Source organism: Protomyctophum bolini, assembly GCF_963924005.1.
Source record: "Protomyctophum bolini genome assembly, chromosome: 2".
NCBI lineage: Eukaryota > Metazoa > Chordata > Actinopteri > Myctophiformes > Myctophidae > Protomyctophum > Protomyctophum bolini.
In genome coordinates, this window is record NC_137863.1 from 18,181,365 (window position 1) to 18,203,013 (window position 21,649).

General features: G+C 46.4%; 1 protein-coding gene across 8 annotated transcripts in view; it reads left to right on the top strand.

Annotated features, from left to right (window-relative positions):
- The window catches only part of magi1b (membrane associated guanylate kinase, WW and PDZ domain containing 1b), a 241,975-nt gene that overhangs the window by 159,615 nt on the left and 60,711 nt on the right, over positions 1 to 21,649 (top strand). For 5 of the 8 annotated variants that reach the window (XM_080782423.1, XM_080782424.1, XM_080782426.1 and 2 more), the window contains exons 8-14: positions 2,044 to 2,101; positions 5,234 to 5,355; positions 9,294 to 9,413; positions 14,135 to 14,320; positions 15,594 to 15,803; positions 15,903 to 16,093; positions 16,927 to 17,146. In XM_080782423.1, the coding sequence (XP_080638549.1) occupies positions 2,044 to 2,101; positions 5,234 to 5,355; positions 9,294 to 9,413; positions 14,135 to 14,320; positions 15,594 to 15,803; positions 15,903 to 16,093; positions 16,927 to 17,146 (1,107 nt within the window). Of the gene's footprint in view, positions 1 to 2,043; positions 2,102 to 5,233; positions 5,356 to 9,293; positions 9,414 to 14,134; positions 14,321 to 15,593; positions 15,804 to 15,902; positions 16,094 to 16,131; positions 16,146 to 16,926; positions 17,147 to 21,649 lie in introns of those variants that run through there. The other 3 variants (XM_080782425.1, XM_080782430.1, XM_080782429.1) reach the window with 2 other exon arrangements.

Sequence of the window (21,649 nt, forward strand, 5' to 3'; positions counted from 1 at the left end):
TGCACTTATTATGGAGAACCATTGTAAAACACAACCCTAATGCACTTATTATGGAGAACCATTGTAAAACACAACCCTAATGCACTTATTATGGAGAACCATTGTAAAACACAACCCTAATGCACTTATTATGGAGAACCATTGTAAAACACAACCCTAATGCACTTATTATGGAGAACCATTGTAAAACACAACCCTAATGCACTTATTATGGAGAACCATTGTAAAACACAACCCTAATGCACTTATTATGGAGAACCATTGTAAAACACAACCCTAATGCACTTATTATGGAGAACCATTGTAACAAACAAAACATATTTTCAGATGGGGCTCCTTGACACGAAAAGGTTTGAGAACAATGATCCGACCTGATTTTCCAATGCATAGCACCAGCCCAACTCTGCTGGCCTTAGTACTGGATGGTTGTTTTGTGTTTTTGTAACATCTACATTGAGGTTCACATGACTGAAGTGTTCCTTTAATACAGCATCACAATCACTAACCAATTTAACCTTACTTTTTGGAAAATAGTAGATCTACAAGCTCACAACCTTACCCGACGCGTTGTGAGCTTGTAGATCTCCTATTTATTTCCATTATTATTCTTTCTTTTCTTTTCTTTTTAACTTCTTATTATCTTTACTTACTTATCTTTACTCTAGCACTCTGTGCTCTGGTTCAATCAACATTCAACCTGTATAAGACCAAGAATTAATACTGTGGTTGAACCAACATTCAACCTGTCTATGACCAAGTTACCAAGAAATGCATTAAATCGTCGTTATTCATCAGTTGGACTGTACTGGTTTGGACTAGATCACTTTAGCTTTAGCTGCATCGCCTTCCTCTGCAATGCACTGTATGCGACTATACTGTGAACGCTGAAACAACGCATCGTCTCTGTCGGGTGGAAACCTCATGCGTCCAAAACTATTACTTTTTAGGATTTCAAATTTAAAAGCCTCAAATCGGCTACTTTTGGGCTCAATGAACTGGTCTCCTATAGGGCTCAATGAACTGGTCTCCTATAGGGCTCAATGAACTGGTCTCCTATAGGGCTCAATGAACTGGTCTCCTATAGGGCTCAATGAACTGGTCTCCTATACGGCTCAATGCACACTTAGTCCTCTATTTGAACTGGTCTCCTATACGGCTCAATGCACACTTAGTCCTCTATTTGAACTGGTCTCCTATAGGGCTCAATGAACTGGTCTCCTATACGGCTCAATGCACACTTAGTCCTCTATTTGAACTGGTCTCCTATAGGGCTCAAAGCACACTTAGTCCTCTATTTGAACTGGTCTCCTATAGGGCTCAATGCACACTTAGTCCTCTATTTGAACTGGTCTCCTATAGGGCTCAATGCACTGGTCTCCTATAGGGCTCAATGAACTGGTCTCCTATAGGGCTCAATGCACACTTAGTCCTCTATTTGAACTGGTCTCCTATAGGGCTCAAAGCACACTTAGTCCTCTATTTGAACTGGTCTCCTATAGGGCTCAATGCACACTTAGTCCTCTATTTGAACTGGTCTCCTATAGGGCTCAATGCACTGGTCTCCTATAGGGCTCAATGCACACTTAGTCCTCTATTTGAACTGGTCTCCTATAGGGCTCAAAGCACACTTAGTCCTCTATTTGAACTGGTCTCCTATAGGGCTCAATGAACTGGTCTCCTATAGGGCTCAAAGCACACTTAGTCCTCTATTTGAACTGGTCTCCTATAGGGCTCAATGCACACTTAGTCCTCTATTTGAACTGGTCTCCTATAGGGCTCAAAGCACACTTAGTCCTCTATTTGAACTGGTCTCCTATAGGGCTCAAAGCACACTTAGTCCTCTATTTGAACTGGTCTCCTATAGGGCTCAAAGCACACTTAGTCCTCTATTTGAACTGGTCTCCTATAGGGCTCAATGAACTGGTCTCCTATAGGGCTCAATGCACACTTAGTCCTCTATTTGAACTGGTCTCCTATAGGGCTCAATGCACACTTGCACAGCATACAGAAACTTTAATTCTCTCTCTCTCTCCCCCTTTTCAGAATTACCGGCAGGATGGGAAAGAATAGACGATCCAGTGTATGGGGTCTATTATGTTGAGTAAGTCTCACACACACACACACACACACACACACACACACACACACACACACACACACACACACAACAAACAAACCTGCACGCGAACATTATGCACCAATAGAATGCTATTTTCCGGATGGGAGTCGGCGCGGCGGCGTGCAACTGAATATTCAATCATGCATAAGACCTCATACACAAAGCGCAACGTAACCTGATATTCCTATAGTAATTTTGTGAGAAAAGGGAAATGTAGGCACATTTTTGTGTGCTTACCGTCCTCTGCAAAACAAGAGCCACACGGCACAATTTGATGCGACTGCATCTCCTCCAGGCCGGTGGCGATGCCCCCCGGGGCCACCGTGGCATTTTAATATAAACAGGTTTCCATGCATGTTTGGTTGTTCAATGCGATACCGTGGGGCTTCAGTGCATCTTTTATTTTTATTCTCTTTCGGCAATATTACTTTTTAATAATACTGTACGTTGACTTGTAGACCCCCAGCCCCCCCCCCCCACACACACACACTATGCAACGCAGCGCTACATAACGAGCCAGTGTGTTCACACATGCACAGTGTCTAGAGGAGTCATTTTATTCCCTGAAGATGTGCTGCTGCTCTTATTACATTTTTAAATCACACCTGTGTGAACTGAGTGGTGCAGGCTGTGTGTGTACTGTATTGTGCTATTTTTGAGGAACGCTAGCCCCTCCTATATTCAGCTATTAGTGTAGATTTTCGACTTACACAAACATTACATTCCGATTGACGTCATATGTGGACGAGAAAATCGGCTATTTGCGCACTATACACAAAGAGTGCCCCTCACTTCACACGGGTGTGATTTTTATCGTTATAGTGGCTAGTGTGAAAGCTCAACAGCTGTACTGTAGCCCTTTAGGCTGCTCAACAGTGCCACTTTAGGTCACAGTACATAGACACATGCATACAAACACGTACAGACATACATAGGGACACACAAAGACTGTCATAGGAGACGGTGTGCACGGCTCAAAGGATCCTGTGTTCCACATGGATCCATGTGGATGGATTGTTGTTTTAGTCATAAGCTTAATTAAACCGTTTAATTGGTTCAATATGTGTGTTCCTGTCGGGCAGAAACCTCTCATCTCCATATTTTAACTTTGTGTTTTTTTTAATGCAAATTAACGCCCTACTCAATCACTACAGCGGCACAGCGGCTACATCAGAAGTAGCAGATCTAAGCTTGTAGATCTGATATTTCTGATGCTTTTTTAATTTGAATACTGAAAAGTTACTGTTTTGATCTTTGAGCTTTTGTTCTTTGAGAGAGAGAGAGAGAGAGAGAGAGAGAGAGAGACGATTTATAAAAACCCAGACACGATCAACCACTTTCACTTTCAAAATGTCAACCAAACTTGGCTTTGACACTCTTGTAAAACAAAGCATTCATTTATGAAAGAAAATGAAAGTTGAGAAACTGCTCATGTGTACTCCTCTCATTCACTTTCCACTTGCCCTTTTAGAGTGTGTGTGTGTGTGTGTGTGTGTGTGTGTGTGTGTGTGTGTGTGTGTGTGTGTGTGCGCGCGCGCGCCTGTGCACGCTGTGACGGCCAAATGTCCTCAGCATGTCCTCAATAGTAGAATTTATAGACATTGTGATGTTTTTAAGATTAGACATTTAGAGGTTGGCTTTAGTTTTTAGAGTTACAGTTTTTGTTTTTTAACAACTGGTTTGTGTGGCGATGTCACACTATTGTTCGGCCATTTTCAGCCATTTTCAATGCTGTCCCAAAATGTTTATGTCTAGGTAGTAGTAGTAGGGAAGCTATCTAAAACATCCAGAACAGTGCTTCCTCATGTGGCGGTGGCTCAGGGGTAGAGTAGCCGGATGGTAACCGCAAGGTTGCCAATTCGAACCCGGGCTCCCCCAGAGTTAGTGTTGAAGTGTCCTTGAGCAAGACTCTGAACCCCTTATTACTCCTGATGTGCTGGTCCTTGCATGGTTTCCGCGGCCATCGGTGTGTGAATATGATGCACAATCTATGTAAAGTGCCTTGGATAAAGGCGCTATATAAATGCACCATTTACCACAGTAGAGTAACGTAACTATACAATGCATGTTACAATGTACAAAAATGTAACGATGCATGTAAGACGCTATATAAAATGCAACATTTATTTATTTACCATTTGCGTCCAAGACTCTGTCCCTTTTGGCACTCCCAATCTTCCACCGTAGTGTGAAGAGTCTTCAGACTCCATCATAGCCCGTAACACTTGCCCTAGCCTCGATGACCTTGCAGGCTCATGCAAAGGCTAAAATGTATATAGCAGTATAATTTCAATGTACAGATTATTGATTATATTTTTGTGTGTTGATATTCTGCTGTTAGACTGATGATAGGTTCTTGGCTTATGACCCTAGATGACTATTTCTGTGCATTCGGGGTATGTGTGTGCTTGTGTGTGGGTTTGTGCTCGTGCACACACTTTGTGTAGGGGTGTTGGCATGATTGTACCATAAACAGTGTCAACCTTGCTGTATTAATCACAGCTTATCATCATCTCTCTCTCTCTGGTTCCTCCTTATCTCGCTCTCTCCTATTTCCTTATCCTCTCCTCTATCTCTCCCGTGACCGGTGCGCACGCTCCCACACACACACACACACACACACACACACACACACACACACACACACACATACACTCACACTCACTCCCTCATCCTTGGAGTTTCTCCCTCTTCCTCCACCTCTCTTCCCACCTCCGTTTGTCTTCTCCTCTACTCCTGTCTTTCTTCTACCTATTCTTTCTCTCCTTGTTCCATCCTTCCTTCCTTCTTTCTTTTGCTTTCTCTTCCATCCTTCCGTCCCTCCATCCGTCCATCCACCCATCCCTCCCTCCTTCTCCCTCCCTCCATCCCTCCCTCCAACTCCCTCCCTCCATCCCTCCGTCCGTCCCTCCCTCCCTCCCTCCCTCCATCCCTCCATCCGTCCATCCACCCATCCCTCCCTCCCTCCCTCCCTCCCTCCCTCCCTCCCTCCCTCCCTCCCTCCCTCCCTCCCTCCCTCCATCCCTCCAACTCCCTCCATCCCTCCAACTCCCTCCCTCCCTCCTTCCTTCCTTCCCTCCCTCCCTCCCTCCGTCCCTCCCTCCCTCCCAACAGTCACATCAACAGAAAGACCCAGTATGAGAACCCCATGTTGGAGGCTAAGCGCCGGAGGCAGCAGGACCAGCAACCTCCTCCTCCGCCCCAGCAGCCACCTGAAGGTGAGCGCTACATCCGAGGTTCGTTCACAAGCCCACCACCCGCGGCCCGCGGGCCTCATTTACCTTTCTTTATGATTCTGAACCATGTTTTGTTATGTGTGACGAGAGAGAGAGACGACTGGGCCGAGCGCGAATGTGTGAATGAGTGTTTGGAAAAGCTAGTGGTGGAACGTAACGCATTTATACCCCCGTGTACTGCACTTGGTAGTACTTAGCTCTAGTGTGTTTATTGTGGGGGAAACTTTTGTTGAAATTGGCCGATCTCACAATGCCACGCGTTATGCTATTTTCCCACGCAATCTTGACACGAGTCTTTTTTTCAATACTTTATACTTCTACTCGACTACATCTCAGAGGCAAATATTGTACATTGTAATCCTCTACGAATGAATACAACTTCAGTTAATAGTTACCTTGCAGATTTAGATTATTATTACAAAACATACATGAACACGATTAGCAGATGAGAATAGCAGATCTGCAAGCTCACAACGTGTAGCATTGCGATGCATTGTGTGCTTATCGACTGGCTATTTTCAGAAGAAACGTTTTGTTACTTCTTATTTTGTTACTGCAATGATACATTTGTACTTTCACTCATGTACATTTTGAATTACAGGACTTTAACACAATCGACGAGCTCGATTTTTTTTCTGCGAAAGCTTTCCCCACACTAACGGAAAACTGAAAATACAATAGCATAGCGCCATGAGGGACTCCGGTCAACCATATAAGGCCTAGTAATTCATTTTCAATGAGAGGAGTGCGTTTATTTTGGACGCACGGGAGAAGTTGAGGGGCAACAACGCAAGCATATTCACGTGGGAGCGGCCCCGTTTAATTGTCACACGCGTGCTCGTTTCGTGCACACACCCGCGGCTGACTAGACCTGGATTGTGTAGAGCTTTTTCCCCCTTTCATTTTACGCTATACGTGTCCCACACGCCTCATGAGCAGACCTGGAGCAGCCCTGCCGCTGATCCAGACCTGGAGCAGCCCTGCCGCTGATCCAGGCCTGGAGCAGCCCTGGTGCTGATCCAGACCTGGAGCAGCCCTGCCGCTGATCCAGACCTGGAGCAGCCCTGGTGCTGATCCAGACCTGGAGCAGCCCTGCCGCTGATCCAGACCTGGAGCAGCCCTGCCGCTGATCCAGACCTGGAGCAGCCCTGCCGCTGATCCAGACCTGGAGCAGCCCTGGTGCTGATCCAGACCTGGAGCAGCCCTGGTGCTGATCCAGACCTGGAGCAGCCCTGCCGCTGATCCAGACCTGGAGCAGCCCTGGTGCTGATCCAGACCTGGAGCAGCCCTGGTGCTGATCCAGACCTGGAGCAGCCCTGGTGCTGATCCAGACCTGGAGCAGCCTTGCCGCTGATCCAGACCTGGAGCAGCCCTGGTGCTGATCCAGACCTGGAGCAGCCCTGCCGCTGATCCAGACCTGGAGCAGCCCTGCCGTTGATCCAGGCGACAGCGCCACCCGCTCCCTGTCTGAAAGGACCCATAGGGTTTAAGTGGTCGAGTAAAACGTCTTAGTACGACTAGTTGTTCCACCGCTGGTTTGTCAGAGAGTGTCTCTTTTGTACCAACTATGTTCATGGCTCTTTATTCCTGCTTCTTTATTATTTGCTAAGTGACTTACCATTAAGACATACCTATGATTTGTGGCCATCCACGGGTGGCCACTTTTGACAATCATGTTAACCAGGTAAAAATAACAGGTAAGAGACACGCACACACACACACACACACACACACACACACACATATACACACACACACGCACACACACACACACACACACACACACACACACACACACACACACACACACACACATACACACACTCATAATCCTGCTTCTCGATCCATTTTGCTTCATGAGCAAGATTTAGTCTGTTAATTGCCTATATTAATTCTTGGCTAATTGCCAAGCCCTCTACTGCTTGTTCTTTCTTTTTTAAATGGAGCTCTTGTGAGAGCCAAAACACCCCCAGCTGATGGTTATGTAAGGTAAAAGGTTGTGCCCTGTGTTTACCCCGGGCCGGCACGGAGGATAGGAGGACATCCTGCCGAGAGCTGCATTACGGATGCAACCCTGGCCACGGGGGGCTCCTGCATGACTTCTGCTCACTCAGCGGAACATTGCCTTGATCCCGGATTACCTGACGGCTTTTCACCGGCCTCCTCTGACACCCCCCCCCCCCCCATAAAAGAATGCTCAATATCGCCATGAAAGTTGTTTTCGTTGATTCACGTTGATTCTCTTTTCTGTGTGTCTAAGAGTCAGTGGTGGTGGTGGTGGTGCATTGTAATCTGCCATCAGTCACGGAGCCGCTGGACACATTTTGGAGCGTGACGTCTCTGTCGGGTGGAAACCTCTCGTCTTCAAAACTGTTACTTTTCAGGATTCGAATTGAAGAGTAGCAGATCTACAAGCTTTTCCAGCTTGTGGGCCTGCTATGTGTGACGCTGTTGTGTGACGCTGTAGTATGATCAAGTATATACAGCGTTGAGTTACAAAACAAACACAAAAAGATAGAATAGAAAAGAGATAAGAGGTTTCTGTCCGACAGCGACGGTGTACAGTATGTTGCTGTTGTCTCAGAGGCGTCCATTGTGGCTCTTTTCTGGCAGCTGTGTATAAGGTAACGAGGTGTCATGAAGGGAGTGTGACTCTTCGTCTTCAACCCCAAGGGTATATTCACAGCCTGGCATCAACTGTGGCATGATACGAACACCAAGGAGTCTGCCAATATTTGCTACCCGTCTTTCTCCCAGGTGCCAGCAGTTTCACAGCCATCCATTCTGGTTTAATGGGGAGTAGTGGTAGTGGTGTGTGTGTAGACCCCATACCAGGGAATCTTGCACTTCTCTCCCCCCCTATCCCCCATGCAAATGATGCCCCACAGACAGATACAGCGTAGAAGTTGACATTTTGTGTCTGGGGTGGGTGGGTGGGTGGGTGGAGTGAGGGGGGACACCTCAGCCCCTGTTAACCTGTCAGAGCTCCACAGGATGTAGTGGGTTGGGGGGGGGGAGACCATGGGGCCCCAGCAAAATGACTTAGTACGGCATAACAATCACTTTAAGCATTTGGCTATTCACTAAATTGGAGATATGCAAGCTTTGAAAAAGTTTGGGAAGTCTTTCTCTCTTCTGGGTGTCTCTGGCACAAAAGATTTTCAGATTGGTTTGGTGTGTGTGTGTGTGTGTGGGGGGGGTGCACATACATACATACATACATAATCTATTTGGAGGTCCTTGACACAGAAAAGTTTGAGAACCAGTGACATTCCAAAGTTTCAGAGAGCCTGCTATATTAGCACTCAAGTGGAACATCAGTATAGATTGCCATAGAGAAAGGGGAGGCATTTGTGCCAAGTGTGAAATGTGGCCAGGTGTGAATTGACCTCTTTTCACGAAAAGGCAAATAAATTGGGCACAACAAAGAGGGGAGAAGAAAAGGGGGTCAGGGAAGATTCATGACAAGTGAAATGTGAAGAGGTCAGATGTCTATGCATTGTACTGTATGTGTACTGTACTAGACCCCGTCTATAGAGTGTCTATGTACGTGTACACCAGTGACTATAGAGCCCATCTATAGAGTGTCTATGTACGTGTACACCCGTGACTATGGAGCCCATCTATAGAGTGTCTATGTGCGTGTACACCCGTGACTATGGAGCCCATCTATAGAGTGTCTATGTACGTGTACACCCGTGACTATGGAGCCCATCTATAGAGTGTCTATGTACGTGTACACCCGTGACTATGGAGCCCATCTATAGAGTGTCTATGTACGTGTACACCCGTGACTATGGAGCCCATCTATAGAGTGTCTATGTACGTGTACACCCGTGACTATGGAGCCCATCTATAGAGTGTCTATGTACGTGTACACCCGTGACTATGGAGCCCATCTAGAGTGCTGTGTGCCCATCTCTCTCTGTCGTTCACAGAATGGATGGAGGACTCGGCGTTGGCAGGCGCCCCCCTGGCCAACTACGCATCCAATCACCAGGAGACCTACCGAGACCCGCCGCCCCACCCCCATGTGCCCAACGCCGTGGGACAGAAGCGTAAGTCCTAACCCAGGGGGTCTTCAACAGGGCGTCCGGGACCCCTAGGGGTTCTGGGGCCCTAGGGGCTGCCAAATCTGTGTGGGGTTTGTGTTTTGTTTGCGGAGAACGCTAGCCGAAAATAGCAGATCTACAGAGCGAGGCGTTGTGAGCTTGTAGATAGGCTATTTTTGGCAAAAAGTGGTGTATAGGCTTGAAAAGAGCAGACCAAATACAAAGTGAAAGCTCAAGTTTACCAAGTATTGGCGATTTATGTGGTTAAATGTCTGAAAATGCACATTGACATGAATCCAACATACAACGATCATGACAGCGCTGTCAAACAAGTCTATGAAGCAATCAATGAAAAAGTTTAATCTGCAACACAATTGTATGCAATATTATGTAGTGGGCTTCATCTCTCTCTTCAGCTAAAGGGGCTGAAAAAAATAAATCTAATCTTTGACTTACAGGAAATTAATTTTCATACACACGCCTGTCGACTGTTAATATCATTGGGTTTTAGTGCAAAAGGCATAATTTGAGACGACTAAATCCAGGAAATTCATAACACAGGATCACCATGCAACATTTATACCCACACTGACATTTTTATATGAAGAAATAAATAATTCAGCCTGTGAGTTATCCGCCAAGCCTAGTTGCCCGAGGCCGTGTTTGGGTTTCCGCGATGCCTGTACTGTACGCTAGTGATTATGAATCCATACGGTAACACCGCTCTTTTCCCACTCCAACTTACAGTATGTTCAGCTGTGTTTATTGGGATCATATCTAAATCCATTATGTAAGCCTGTTCCCCCATTCTGGTAATGGGGGGTGAGGGGACAAGTAATTTTGCTGTCGACACAGCCAGACATTTTGTTAGTGGTTGTGTAATCTCTCAAGACTGCACGGCTGCCTTAAACATGTAAGTAGGAGTAAACCCTAGTATAGTAATAAACACAGAAACTGCACCTGGGAGGGAGTGGACTCAGAAAGGGGAGGGGCCAAAGCGAGCTCCTGTTCCTACACAAAAAAGGAGGCAAAAACATTACATTGTAATTGTTACAGTCTACGGAAGTGTTGTGCCAAGTCCCGGAAAAAGACGTGCTGTGATTGGCCAGTAGTCACTTTGATTGGCAGTTGAGCCGAATACGTGCCGTCTGAAGTCCACTTCAGACGGCACGCCTTCGTCGCAGACGGTTCTGCTTCATTTCAGCCAATCGGAAGAAGGTATGGGCGATGCTTGGCACAGCACTGCTGTATCCGGTAAACATGCTTCCCAGATTGGTGGTTGTGTGGCTAGCTGCGGTGCTCCTCGTATCCTGGTTGTGTGGCTAGCTGCGGTGCTTCAGCAGCTTACAGCAGCTTGTCTAATTAGCACCGGCGCGGTCTCTCAAGACAGACTGTTGATTCTGTTTTTTGATCCTTTATTTTTTCACGATGGGTTCTCAGATTGGCACCGGTGTGACGGAGCATTAACCCCCTCCTGACTCCCCAACCCCCTCCACTCTTCCTCCCAAGTGATATTCTTTTCCTTTCCCCGAGTCGCCCTCCTCTGTCATGTGTCTCATGTTCACCATGTCGATGCTGTGGGGAAGAAACCTCTTTAAGTCTTATCTACTGTATCTCCATATTCTTTTTCCTAAATTATCGCCTTTACTTGATCACACTACAGCGTCACACAAAAACATAAACGAAAACGTTTTGGACATAATATGAGGTTTCCACCCGGCAGAGACGATATTGTTCACCCTTTATTTTGTTTTATTTTTCACTCTTTTTGTCTGCCTCTTTCTCCGTGGTGGTTCTTCTCGATGTGCGGTGTCTATCCGAGGCCTTGTCTCTTTCTCAAGACCAATGGTTCAATCATTTCCGACCCTCCTTTATTTCTTCGGTCACATTTTTGTCTGCTTCCCCCGAACCCCACCCGGTACAGTTTTACTCACAAAAGCCATGAGTCTCGTATCAGCATCTTTACATTCACCTCATGCGTTCGTTCTGAGAAATGGAATTCAAAAGGTGCTACACACACGCACGCACGCACGCGCACACACACACACACACACACACACACACGCACACACACACACACACACACACACACACACACACACACACAGCACGTTGCAGAAAGGCCACAAGCATAGTGACATTGACCAGCTCCAAGGGTAATGCATTTTTCATGGTATGAGTGCACCGCAGCACTGCCGTGGCACGTCGTTGGCCAGTCTGGAAGGTGGAGTAGCGTTCCTTCCTCCTTGACCCTCGTCCTCCTTATAACCCATCCAGACCGGGAAAGCATCTGTGTCTTTTTTTTAGTTCGTTTAATTAGTTGGCGATTAAAAGAATCTTGCAAATCTGTGCAAATCTTTGAATATAATATACCGTATGTTTGCTTCTGGGGGTCCTTCCCTGGAACAAACTATTTTGAAATGTGCCAAAAAAAAAAAAAATGGAGGGGGGAGGGGATGGTTTGAGAACCACTGATTATATCAACATATAACGTCTCTTAGGATTTAGACTTTTAGAGTGGACCTCTCAGGTCTTGCTGGGTTAAAGTCAGTCTGTCCCTCCGTCTCCCCCTCTCACTGTGTCACCCCCCCCCTCCCCCATGTCTCTGTCCTCTAGACGGTGTGGACGTCCTCCGCTTCGTGTCCTACAATAATAAGTCATTTTAATACATTGTCTCCTCAACACTTCTCGCTGGATATCCACGCGGATATCCGTCTTTTCCTCCCTCCGCCTCTTCTCCTCGGGTCAATATGGTTAGCGCCCACGCAGAGCGCTCTCTGAAGACGGAACACTGTCGGCGCCGCAGAGGCAAATAGCCTCACTTCATTTTGACTTATCGCATCTCTGATCTCTCTTCATTTCATTCCTAATGCCAGATAATGATTTTTCTCCGCGCCTCTTCATTTCCTTTGTGGACGGACGCCGGGGCACACCCAGAGAGAGAGAGAGAGAGAGAGAGAGAGAGAGAGAGAGAGAGAGAGACAGAGAGAGAGAGAGAGAGGGACAGAGAGAGAGAGAGAGAGAGAGAGAGACGGGAAATCATCTGTAATTTTTTTATTTTGGCTAGCCTACTGTATATAGTGTTCGGGATTTCTCAAAAATAGCAAGCTCACACTTGCTAGTGTTACATTAGTGTACTGTGGACCTCAAATGTTTGAAGAATGTTGAATAATTTGTTCTTTTAAAACAAATCTTCTCTTCTGGGGGTGTCCCTGGCACAAAACATTTTCACATGGCCAAATAAAATTCACATCAATTTGGGGGGTCTTTGGCACAAACACAAGTTTTGAGAACCGCTGATTTAGAAGGCATTATTTTGTAGAATGGGCCTCAGGTCTAAACCCATAACTAGCGTATTAATGAATTATTCCGGCACTGCCAGTGTTTTTCAGTGAAACCCCTTATTTTGAAGTCCCACAGATCCCAGGACGTGAACTGCATGTAAACAAAGGCTGTGTGGAGGAGCGGGCGATCAGACTTTCTTTCACCCGAAAATACATTTTGTAACCGCGATCATCGGTTCTTTACTTACGGGTTGAATAAAGCTTGTTTCGATCGAAAACACAATCTGGGAAAAGAATCTGAGATAAACGTATGTTCTGTAAATCTAATAACGTTGGGGCGAACTTGGCCGTGCCCGTCAGTAAGACCACGTTGAGGTGAGACGCGTCGTTCCAAGCGTCGTGCATCACGTTGACGAGCACCGGGCGTTACCTGTTCTTATGTGATGTGGCAGTTGAGGCCGGGACCTCTCTTCAGTAGTCTGATCATCACCCAGACCAAATCTGTCACGCCACCAACGGGTTCGTCTCCCAAACAGCTGGTCATAAATCATCCGGGGGGTTGTTTGATAAACCGCTCATGCACACACACGTGTACACACACACACACACACACACACACACACACACACACACACCGTTCTCACCACACCTGAATCTGCAGGCTGCTTGCAAGTAACGGTTTGCTTTTTGCATGTCATTGCTGTCGCGCAGAAACCTCTTATCTCCATATTTTACCTTTTGTGTGTGATGTGTGTGTGTGTGTGTGCGCGCGCTTTTTTTTCTCGTAAATTAACGCCCCACTTGATCATACCTAAAGCGTCCAGTACCAGATCCGCAACCTCGAACCGCGGTGCAAAGCGACGCGTTTTGAGCTTGTAGATCTGCTAATGCATTGAATTAGAATCCTGATTCAGAAACGGGTGTTGGACGTACAGTATGAGGTTTCCACCCGCCAGAGACGATTATACGTGCAACGCCGTTGTCAAAATATGCGGATCCTTTAAGCAAAATAAATGTTTTATGTAAATTTGTGAAAAGCTGAATGGAAATGTCAGATAAAAAATAAATAAATGCATGTGTCATCTCATCTATCATGTGATCTTAACACAGAACCGTCGCAGCTAAGATTGCTTTTTTGGCTGCTGTTTAAGTGTGACAGAAACGTGTGTGTGTGTGTGTGTGTGTGTATTGATTGATTTATTGATTGAATACTTTATTAGACAGAAATGTAAAACAGCACGTTGGTACAGTCAGACATTACGGCTAAAAGGATAACACAAAAAAATCCTGGGGACTTGCATTGTGGTCCTATATGTTTTCAATTCATCAACATAGCATAATGCCCTCCCCTTGTGGTCTCCTGATTTTTCAGGCCAGTTTTGAAAGACACCAGTGATTCACAGTGTGTGTGTGCGTGCGTGTGTATTTATGTGTTCTGTCCAGGAGGGAAGCCCTTCTTCACGCGGAACCCGGCGGAGCTGAAGGGCACCTTCATCAACACCAAGCTGAAGAAGAGTCGCAGAGGCTTCGGATTCACGGTGGTGGGCGGAGACGAGCCCGACGAGTTCCTCCAGATCAAGAGTCTGGTCCTGGACGGACCCGCCGCCCTCGACGGCAAGATGGAGACAGGTCAGTCTGCTGCTAGTCTAGATGGAGACAGGTCAGTCTACTGCTAGTCTAGATGGAGACAGGTCAGTCTACTGCTAATCTAGATGGAGACAGGTCAGTCTGCTGCTAGTCTAGATGGAGACAGGTCAGTCTGCTACTAGTCTAGATGGAGACAGGTCAGTCTACTGCTAGTCTAGATGGAGACAGGTCAGTCTGCTACTAGTCTAGATGGAGACAGGTCAGTCTGCTGCTAGTCTAGATGGAGACAGGTCAGTCTGCTGCTAGTCTAGATGGAGACAGGTCAGTCTGCTACTAGTCTAGATGGAGACAGGTCAGTCTGCTACTAGTCTAGATGGAGACAGGTCAGTCTGCTACTAGTCTAGATGGAGACAGGTTAATCTGCTACTAGTCTAGATGGAGACAGGTCAGTCTGAAGAAGAAAGTTAATTTATTTGTTTATTTGAAAAGGATTCCCATTAGCTGATGCCATGGCAATCAGCCAGTCTTACTGCAGTTCACACAAAAACATATTACAAAACAAATAAATGAAAACTACATCAATATCAATATAAAAACACATTAAATTGCATTAATTCACATTAGTCAATATCGATATAAAACGAAAATAAAACATAAACACATACAAATTAATTTGGCCTAAAGTTAATTCATCTGCGTTCCAGTAAATACCTCTGCCCTTTTTCTTTTTTGAGTGGTGCAGCTGCTCCAATGCACAGCTTTGTGTGTCCGTCTGTCCGTTTGAGTACAAAGTGTCCGTGGCGTCATGTTGATGAAAGGCACCGCTCACTTTTTTCACCTTTTCTTTTTTAAGTGGGGCCAAAATATATTTTTGGGGGTCCTTGACGTGAAAATGTCAAAATGCCGCTGGTGTGGCCCTCAAACATTGGGTAGGGACCCCCACAAAAACAGAATGACAGAATATTACAGAATTAAAGATGTGTTCATAGGTAAAGTAATAGTGTGGTTAATTCATAATGTAAAGTTTGAGTCCCCAGGGAAACAACCAAATGTATGTTTTGGGTGTTGACTGTTGAGCTGTAAAACGTTTGTAGAATCAAACAACACATGGACAACACAGGTCTTATATATTTTTTATCCCACGATTTTGTAACCCATTTTTCACCCCTGTGCCAAGCATCTACTGTGATCCTGGGCTCTACACACCCTCCGCCAACCGGACAACACAGGTCTGACCGTCTCTCTCTCTCTCTCTCTCTCTCTCTCTCTCTCTCTCTCTCTCTCTCTCCCTCCCTCCCCTGTGTTCACACTGCAGGCGACGTGATCGTCTCGGTCAACGACACGTGCGTGCTGGGCTACACCCACGCCCAGGTGGTGAAGATCTTCCAGTCCATCCAGATCGGCTCCATGGTCAACCTGGAGCTGTGCCGCGGCTACCCGCTGCCCTTCGACCCCGACGACCCCAACACCAGCCTGGTGACCTCTGTGGCCATCCTGGACAACAAGGAGCCCGTCATCGTCAACGGTAACCAGGACGCCTAAAACTACATGAAAATATATTTAAAAAAATAGACCATGACTAAAACAAAATAAAATAAATGCTGTCAAAATCAACACTATACAGGCCACGCCTACGACTCGCCCTCCGGCCACAAGAACAACAACGGCGAGGGAGGACTGCCCGGCCTCAACGGCCTGCCCCGCCCCCACAGCCCTCACGCCGGCTCCGACACGTCGTCGCAGCTCGGCTACCCCGCCGACCTGGCCTCCTCCATCGCCACGCAGCCCGAGCTCATCACCGTGCACATGGAGAAGGTACACAGAGACCCCCCCCCCCTTAGAGCTCATCACCGTGCACATGGAGAAGGTACACAGAGACCCCCCCGTACCGGAGTAATATAGCAAGACTCCCGTTGTAACAATGGAATGGGGAAGTGCTCGCTCTATCTCAATGGGATAGTTCCAGCCATAGGAGTTTGGAATGTTTGGAACTATAGCCCATAGGCTCCCGCTTTGCGGCGAGATCAAAGCGTGTCGCTACTCTCCTACTCTACACTCTGTGAATAAGATAAGAGAGAGCCCTACGGCCGTGCCGTTTGTGAAACAAGCCTGTAAATATCTGGAAAGCCCTTTTTTGTATTGTAAACCCTAACCCTATTGTAAACCCTAAGACCCTACGGCCGTGCTGTTTGTGGAACAAGCTTCTAAATGTTCGTTCCTGACTTGATCTCCTTGAACCATTTAGGACGGGAACACATTTGTGTCGCTTATTTTATACTTTGAAAAATAGCAGATCTACAAGCTCTTAGCGTGGCACCGAGTGCTGTGCTATGAGCTAAGTCGTGAAAATGTGTGCAATTCTTTGAATATACCCTGGTCCCTGTATATTCCTTCACAGCAAACGTTTTTTAACTCGCATCTTTGCTTCTGGGTGGTCCCTGGAATAACATATTTTCAGATGGGGGTTGTCGGCCAATATCTTTTTTGGGGGTCCTTGACATGAAATAGTTTGAAAACCACTGATATAGAAACACAGGTTTTTCAGAAAACTGTCATGATTTAGAAGACGATTGTAGAATCCGTTCTCTCTCTCTCTTCTTCCCCTTTTTTAAGACTGACTCTAATTATTCTTATTCTGATTCCCGAAGGGCGACAAGGGCTTCGGCTTCACCATCGCCGACAGCCCGGGCGGCGGCGGCCAGCGGGTCAAGCAGATCGTGGACTACCCGCGCTGCCGCGGCCTGAAGGAGGGCGACATCATGGTGGAGGTGAACAAGAGGAACGTTCAGAGCCTCAGCCACAACCAGGTGGTGGACCTGCTCAGCAAGTGTCCCAAGGGCAGCGAGGTCACCATGCTGGTGCAGCGAGGTAAGGGTTAACACATTTTGGGGCGGGAACCGCCTTTTGGTGTTTTAAGCGTTACGTTATGCTTTAGCTATTGAAAAATAGCAGATCTACAAGCTTGTAGGTCTGCTATTTTTGAAAAATCGTGAAAAATGTGCAGCAAATCTTTGACGGATGGATGGCTCAGGGTGCACGCTGGGCAAGACCTACGCTGTAGACCAAGGGTTCTCACGCTTTTGGCTGGAGACCCCCGGAAATGCTTTGGCCATGTCTCGCGATTGATTGATTGATTGATTGATTGATTGATTGATTGATTGATTGATTGATTGATTGATTGATTGATTGAATACTTAACAGTTTGCAAGAAAGTTAAGGATAACACAAAAAGCCCAGAGGGCTTGTTTCCACTGTGGTCCTACATATATGTATTCAATTCATCAAGACATATAAAGACATACACTACTATACAATAAATCATCAGTACTACTACTAGTTTACTGAGAAACAGTTGGGGGTCATATAGTCAGATAGGGTAGAAGAATTGCAACCGGGTGCTCTTTCATGGCGGTTTTGAAGGAGGGAACGGAGTCGCACTTTTTGATGCTGTTGGTAATTATGGCGTTCCACATTTTGGCGGCATAATAGTAAAATGAATTCATCCCCAAGTTTGTGCCTATTCTGGGGGGGAACGAGATCAGTGGATCCGTGAAGGACGTTCATGAAACGGTCCCGAGATGAAACTACTTGGGGAGTCGTCAGAGGAGCGTTGCATGCTGGGAGCTGTCATAACGCCAGGAAGGAAAAGTTAAAAAGGAGAGACGGGATAGAGAAGCAAAGCAGTCTCTCTGGCACTCTCTCTCTCTCTCTCTCTCTCTCTCTCTCTCTCTCTCTCTCTCTCTCTCTCTCTCTCTCTCTCTCTCCTCTCTCTCTCTCTCTCTCTCTCTGCTGGAGATGTGATTTCCTACAGTGTAAGCTGCTAGTTGTCGTCCGTCTGTCCCCTGTTTTTTTTGTTTTTTTGGTGACACCATGTCTCATATTTAGTTTGGGGATGAAGCCGAAGGCAGCATCTTTTTAGACGTGCTACGGTGCTACCACCACTAGACGGTCTGCTGCACAGTGAAGGCTGTTTTAGACGTGCTACGGTGCTACCACCACTAGACGGTCTGCTGCACAGTAAAGGCTGTTTCAGACGGTGCTACCACCACTAGACGGTCTGCTGCACAGTAAAGGCTGTTTCAGACGGTGCTACCACCACTAGACGGTCTGCTGCACAGTAAAGGCTGTTTCAGACGGTGCTACCACCACTAGACGGTCTGCTGCACAGTGAAGGCTGTTTCAGACGGTGCTACCACCACTAGACGGTCTGCTGCACAGTGAAGGCTGTTTCAGACGGTGCTACCACCACTAGACGGTCTGCTGCACAGTAAAGGCTGTTTCAGACGGTGCTACCACCACTAGACGGTCTGCTGCACAGTAAAGGCTGTTTCAGACGGGCAACGAGTGAGAGACGCAGGCGTTCCCCTCGCCGGGATCAGCGACGCGTCTGCTCATGAGGGACAGTTCGCCACAATCCAGGTCTAGTCGCCCGCGGCCGCATGCACAAACGAGCAGGCGCGCTACAATGTCACGGGACCGTATACGTCGGGGCTTAGGTCGACGCGCCTCAACCTCTCTGCGCGTCCAAAATGATCGCCCGCCTCTCATTGAAGATGAATTACCGGGGCGTGTCAGTCGCTTCCCGTCTAAAAAAGGCCTTCAAGAGGAAAATTGCTCACTGTGTGCCTCCCTTTATTTCCACGAACGCCAATCTTTGCCGATGGAACGCGTACAGTGACTACTGTACGTCGTGCGCGACATGCTTTTGTCAAACCTGTGATTGAAAAACCCTCGTCACACAAAAGCACTAAATGGAGAGAGACTTGTGAGCGCTACATGGACGATAAAACTGCAATGATTAAGATTGAATTTTTGTCTTTTCCCCCCAACATCACGAGCGCCAGTCTCGGAGACCTCCAGAGCTCTAAACGCACCGTGTGATACAAGTAATTGGACGGTTTTCTCTGTCAGGGCAGTTGGTAGCCGGCCCCGTGCCTTATTAATTTGAGCGATTGAAAGGTCCCTGTGTGCGTGCGTGTGTGCGTGCGTGCGTGCATGCGTGCGTGCATGTGTGCTTGCACACATTTTTATCTCGCCTGTAAGGATAAATCCTCAGAACTGTCAGGAGGGGAGGATTGGATTGGACGAACAGTGGCCTTGTAACAACATTGTAGTTCGCTTTCTTCCTTGTCTCTCTCTTTCTCTGTATCTCTCTCTCTCGTTCAGTCTCCCATCCTCGCGGTCTCCTTCATTGCCTTTCTGACAGCCACACACATGCACACGCACCCCAAGCCACTCCATTCCTCCCCCATGTCTTTATTAATGAGAGACATTACTTCATGGCGCTATAGTGTACACAACACGCCCATAAAGTGCTCCACGCAGCTCCATAATGCTCAGGGTCTTTATGGGCTTGTCAATAACGGACGGGGGTTTAGCGAGAGGGGTTATGTAAACCATACTGACAGACACGCCACTCACTGTGAGAGACAGTCCACAGCACATTTATACCTATACAAGAGAATACCAGCAGGTGAGTGGTTATGGTTGCACAAGCCACGTTAAACTGGATTCATACTTATAGTTGCGTATCGTATTGTTGCTATCGGCCAGAAAACTTTTTGGTAAATGAACACCCTAATTGATCATTCCACAGCGTCACGCGTTTCGAACTTGTAGATCTGATGCTTTTAATATTTTTGAATTTGATTCCTGAAAAGTAACAATTTTGGACATAATGCCGTTTTCACCCGACAGAGACCATATCTGCAAGTTAACGGCACTTCGTGAACTTGTAGATCTGCTATTTGCGGTGTACGGCACTCAACAGTATTGTTGATGAACTAGCCAAGTAATTAAGGCTCCTCAAGGCTACTAGAAGTGGAAGAGCTGCCTGGCCGTGGTGTGTTTTGTGAAAAAAAAGACATTGAGCCTCATGAAAGGTGCTTACACTCATAGTCATATTGGTCTTAAAGCTCTTGTACAGAGAGTTTCCACAAAGCACACACACTGCTCTTCAACAATGTGCGAATGCAATTAGACTGCCTTTGTCTTCATGCCAAATCAATTAATGTAGTCGAGCCAAATGAAAATGTTGGTTAAATTAAATAATAATTTATTTCCAAAGAAAAGACACTTTACCAGTGGTTATCAAAGTAATAACTTAATTGAAAAAAGTTACACAGTATGACGGTAGTAAACTTTGTAAACGTAAAAGAGCAATCATTTAATTTCACTCTCACAAAAGTTCCCTTAAAAATACCAGATATTTCTAACAAGTTGACATGGCGTCGCAGTGCATATTTAAATAACCCTCTGCAGCGCAGACGCTTTTACCCAAAAAATACACGTCAACTTAATTAATTGAAACTAAGATATTTGATTAAAAAGAAACACTACGACCGAAAATTCTAATGTCCCTAGAAAATTGCTAGAGACTCGGCACAGCAGTTTTTATTAGGCGTTCCATCATGCTCGTTTAAAAGCACGGCTGGGTGGCTATTTCAACCAAAACGACCTGTTGTGTAATGGACATTGGATGTTCAGTTATCTTGATAGTCCTATAGGGAGGGAGACCACTATAAAAATACAGTATATAGCTGCCTGAGGGAGAGTTATCACGCTCAAAACGCTGAGTAGTCTGTATGTTTTAAGTTTGTTCTTTTGCCTAAACAAACACTTGAACAATTGGATTGTTTTAAGGAATTCAAACATTGTTTTTGCTTTATACAGTGGTCTCCCGCCATTGTCTATTCGTCTCAGTTCTCCATAGAGGCAAAAGTCAATCGTACAGACCTTTTATAGATGCAGTGTACACAGACATTATTTTGGGGAATTTATAGATAGGTGGTAAAAGGTCAAATATATTAAAATAAAAGGTTCTCTGTGAGATAGTGTGACGTGCGTTGGCTCAGTCCCTGGTGTTGGTGCTTGGTGTCGTACCCCCGTTCCCCACAGCCAGACCCCTTAATCATACATGTCAGCCCTCACGTGTCAGCCGCGCTCACTCATGTGTCACACTATACAGTATATGTATGTCGAGCTCTCTCTCAGGCATACTGTACTGTAGTGTAGTGTACACATGTGCAAACACACACACACACATACATGCGCACAAACACATACACGCACACGGATCAAGGAAAGAGAGACAGGTTCTATTGCCACAGAGCCTTAATTACTGTGTTTTCTCTCTTCACTCTCGTCGATGTGCTTCTGCCTCTAATTGGGCTCCTGATGTCAGCTTTGCTTACTGCACATCTTCAATCTCTTCCTCGCGCAGAGCAAATGCTGCAAGAGCATGCACGCACCCACACACACACACACACACACACACACACACACACACACACACACACACACACACACACACACACACACACACACACACACACACACACACAGTAACATCCAATTACAGACCCTGGCCAG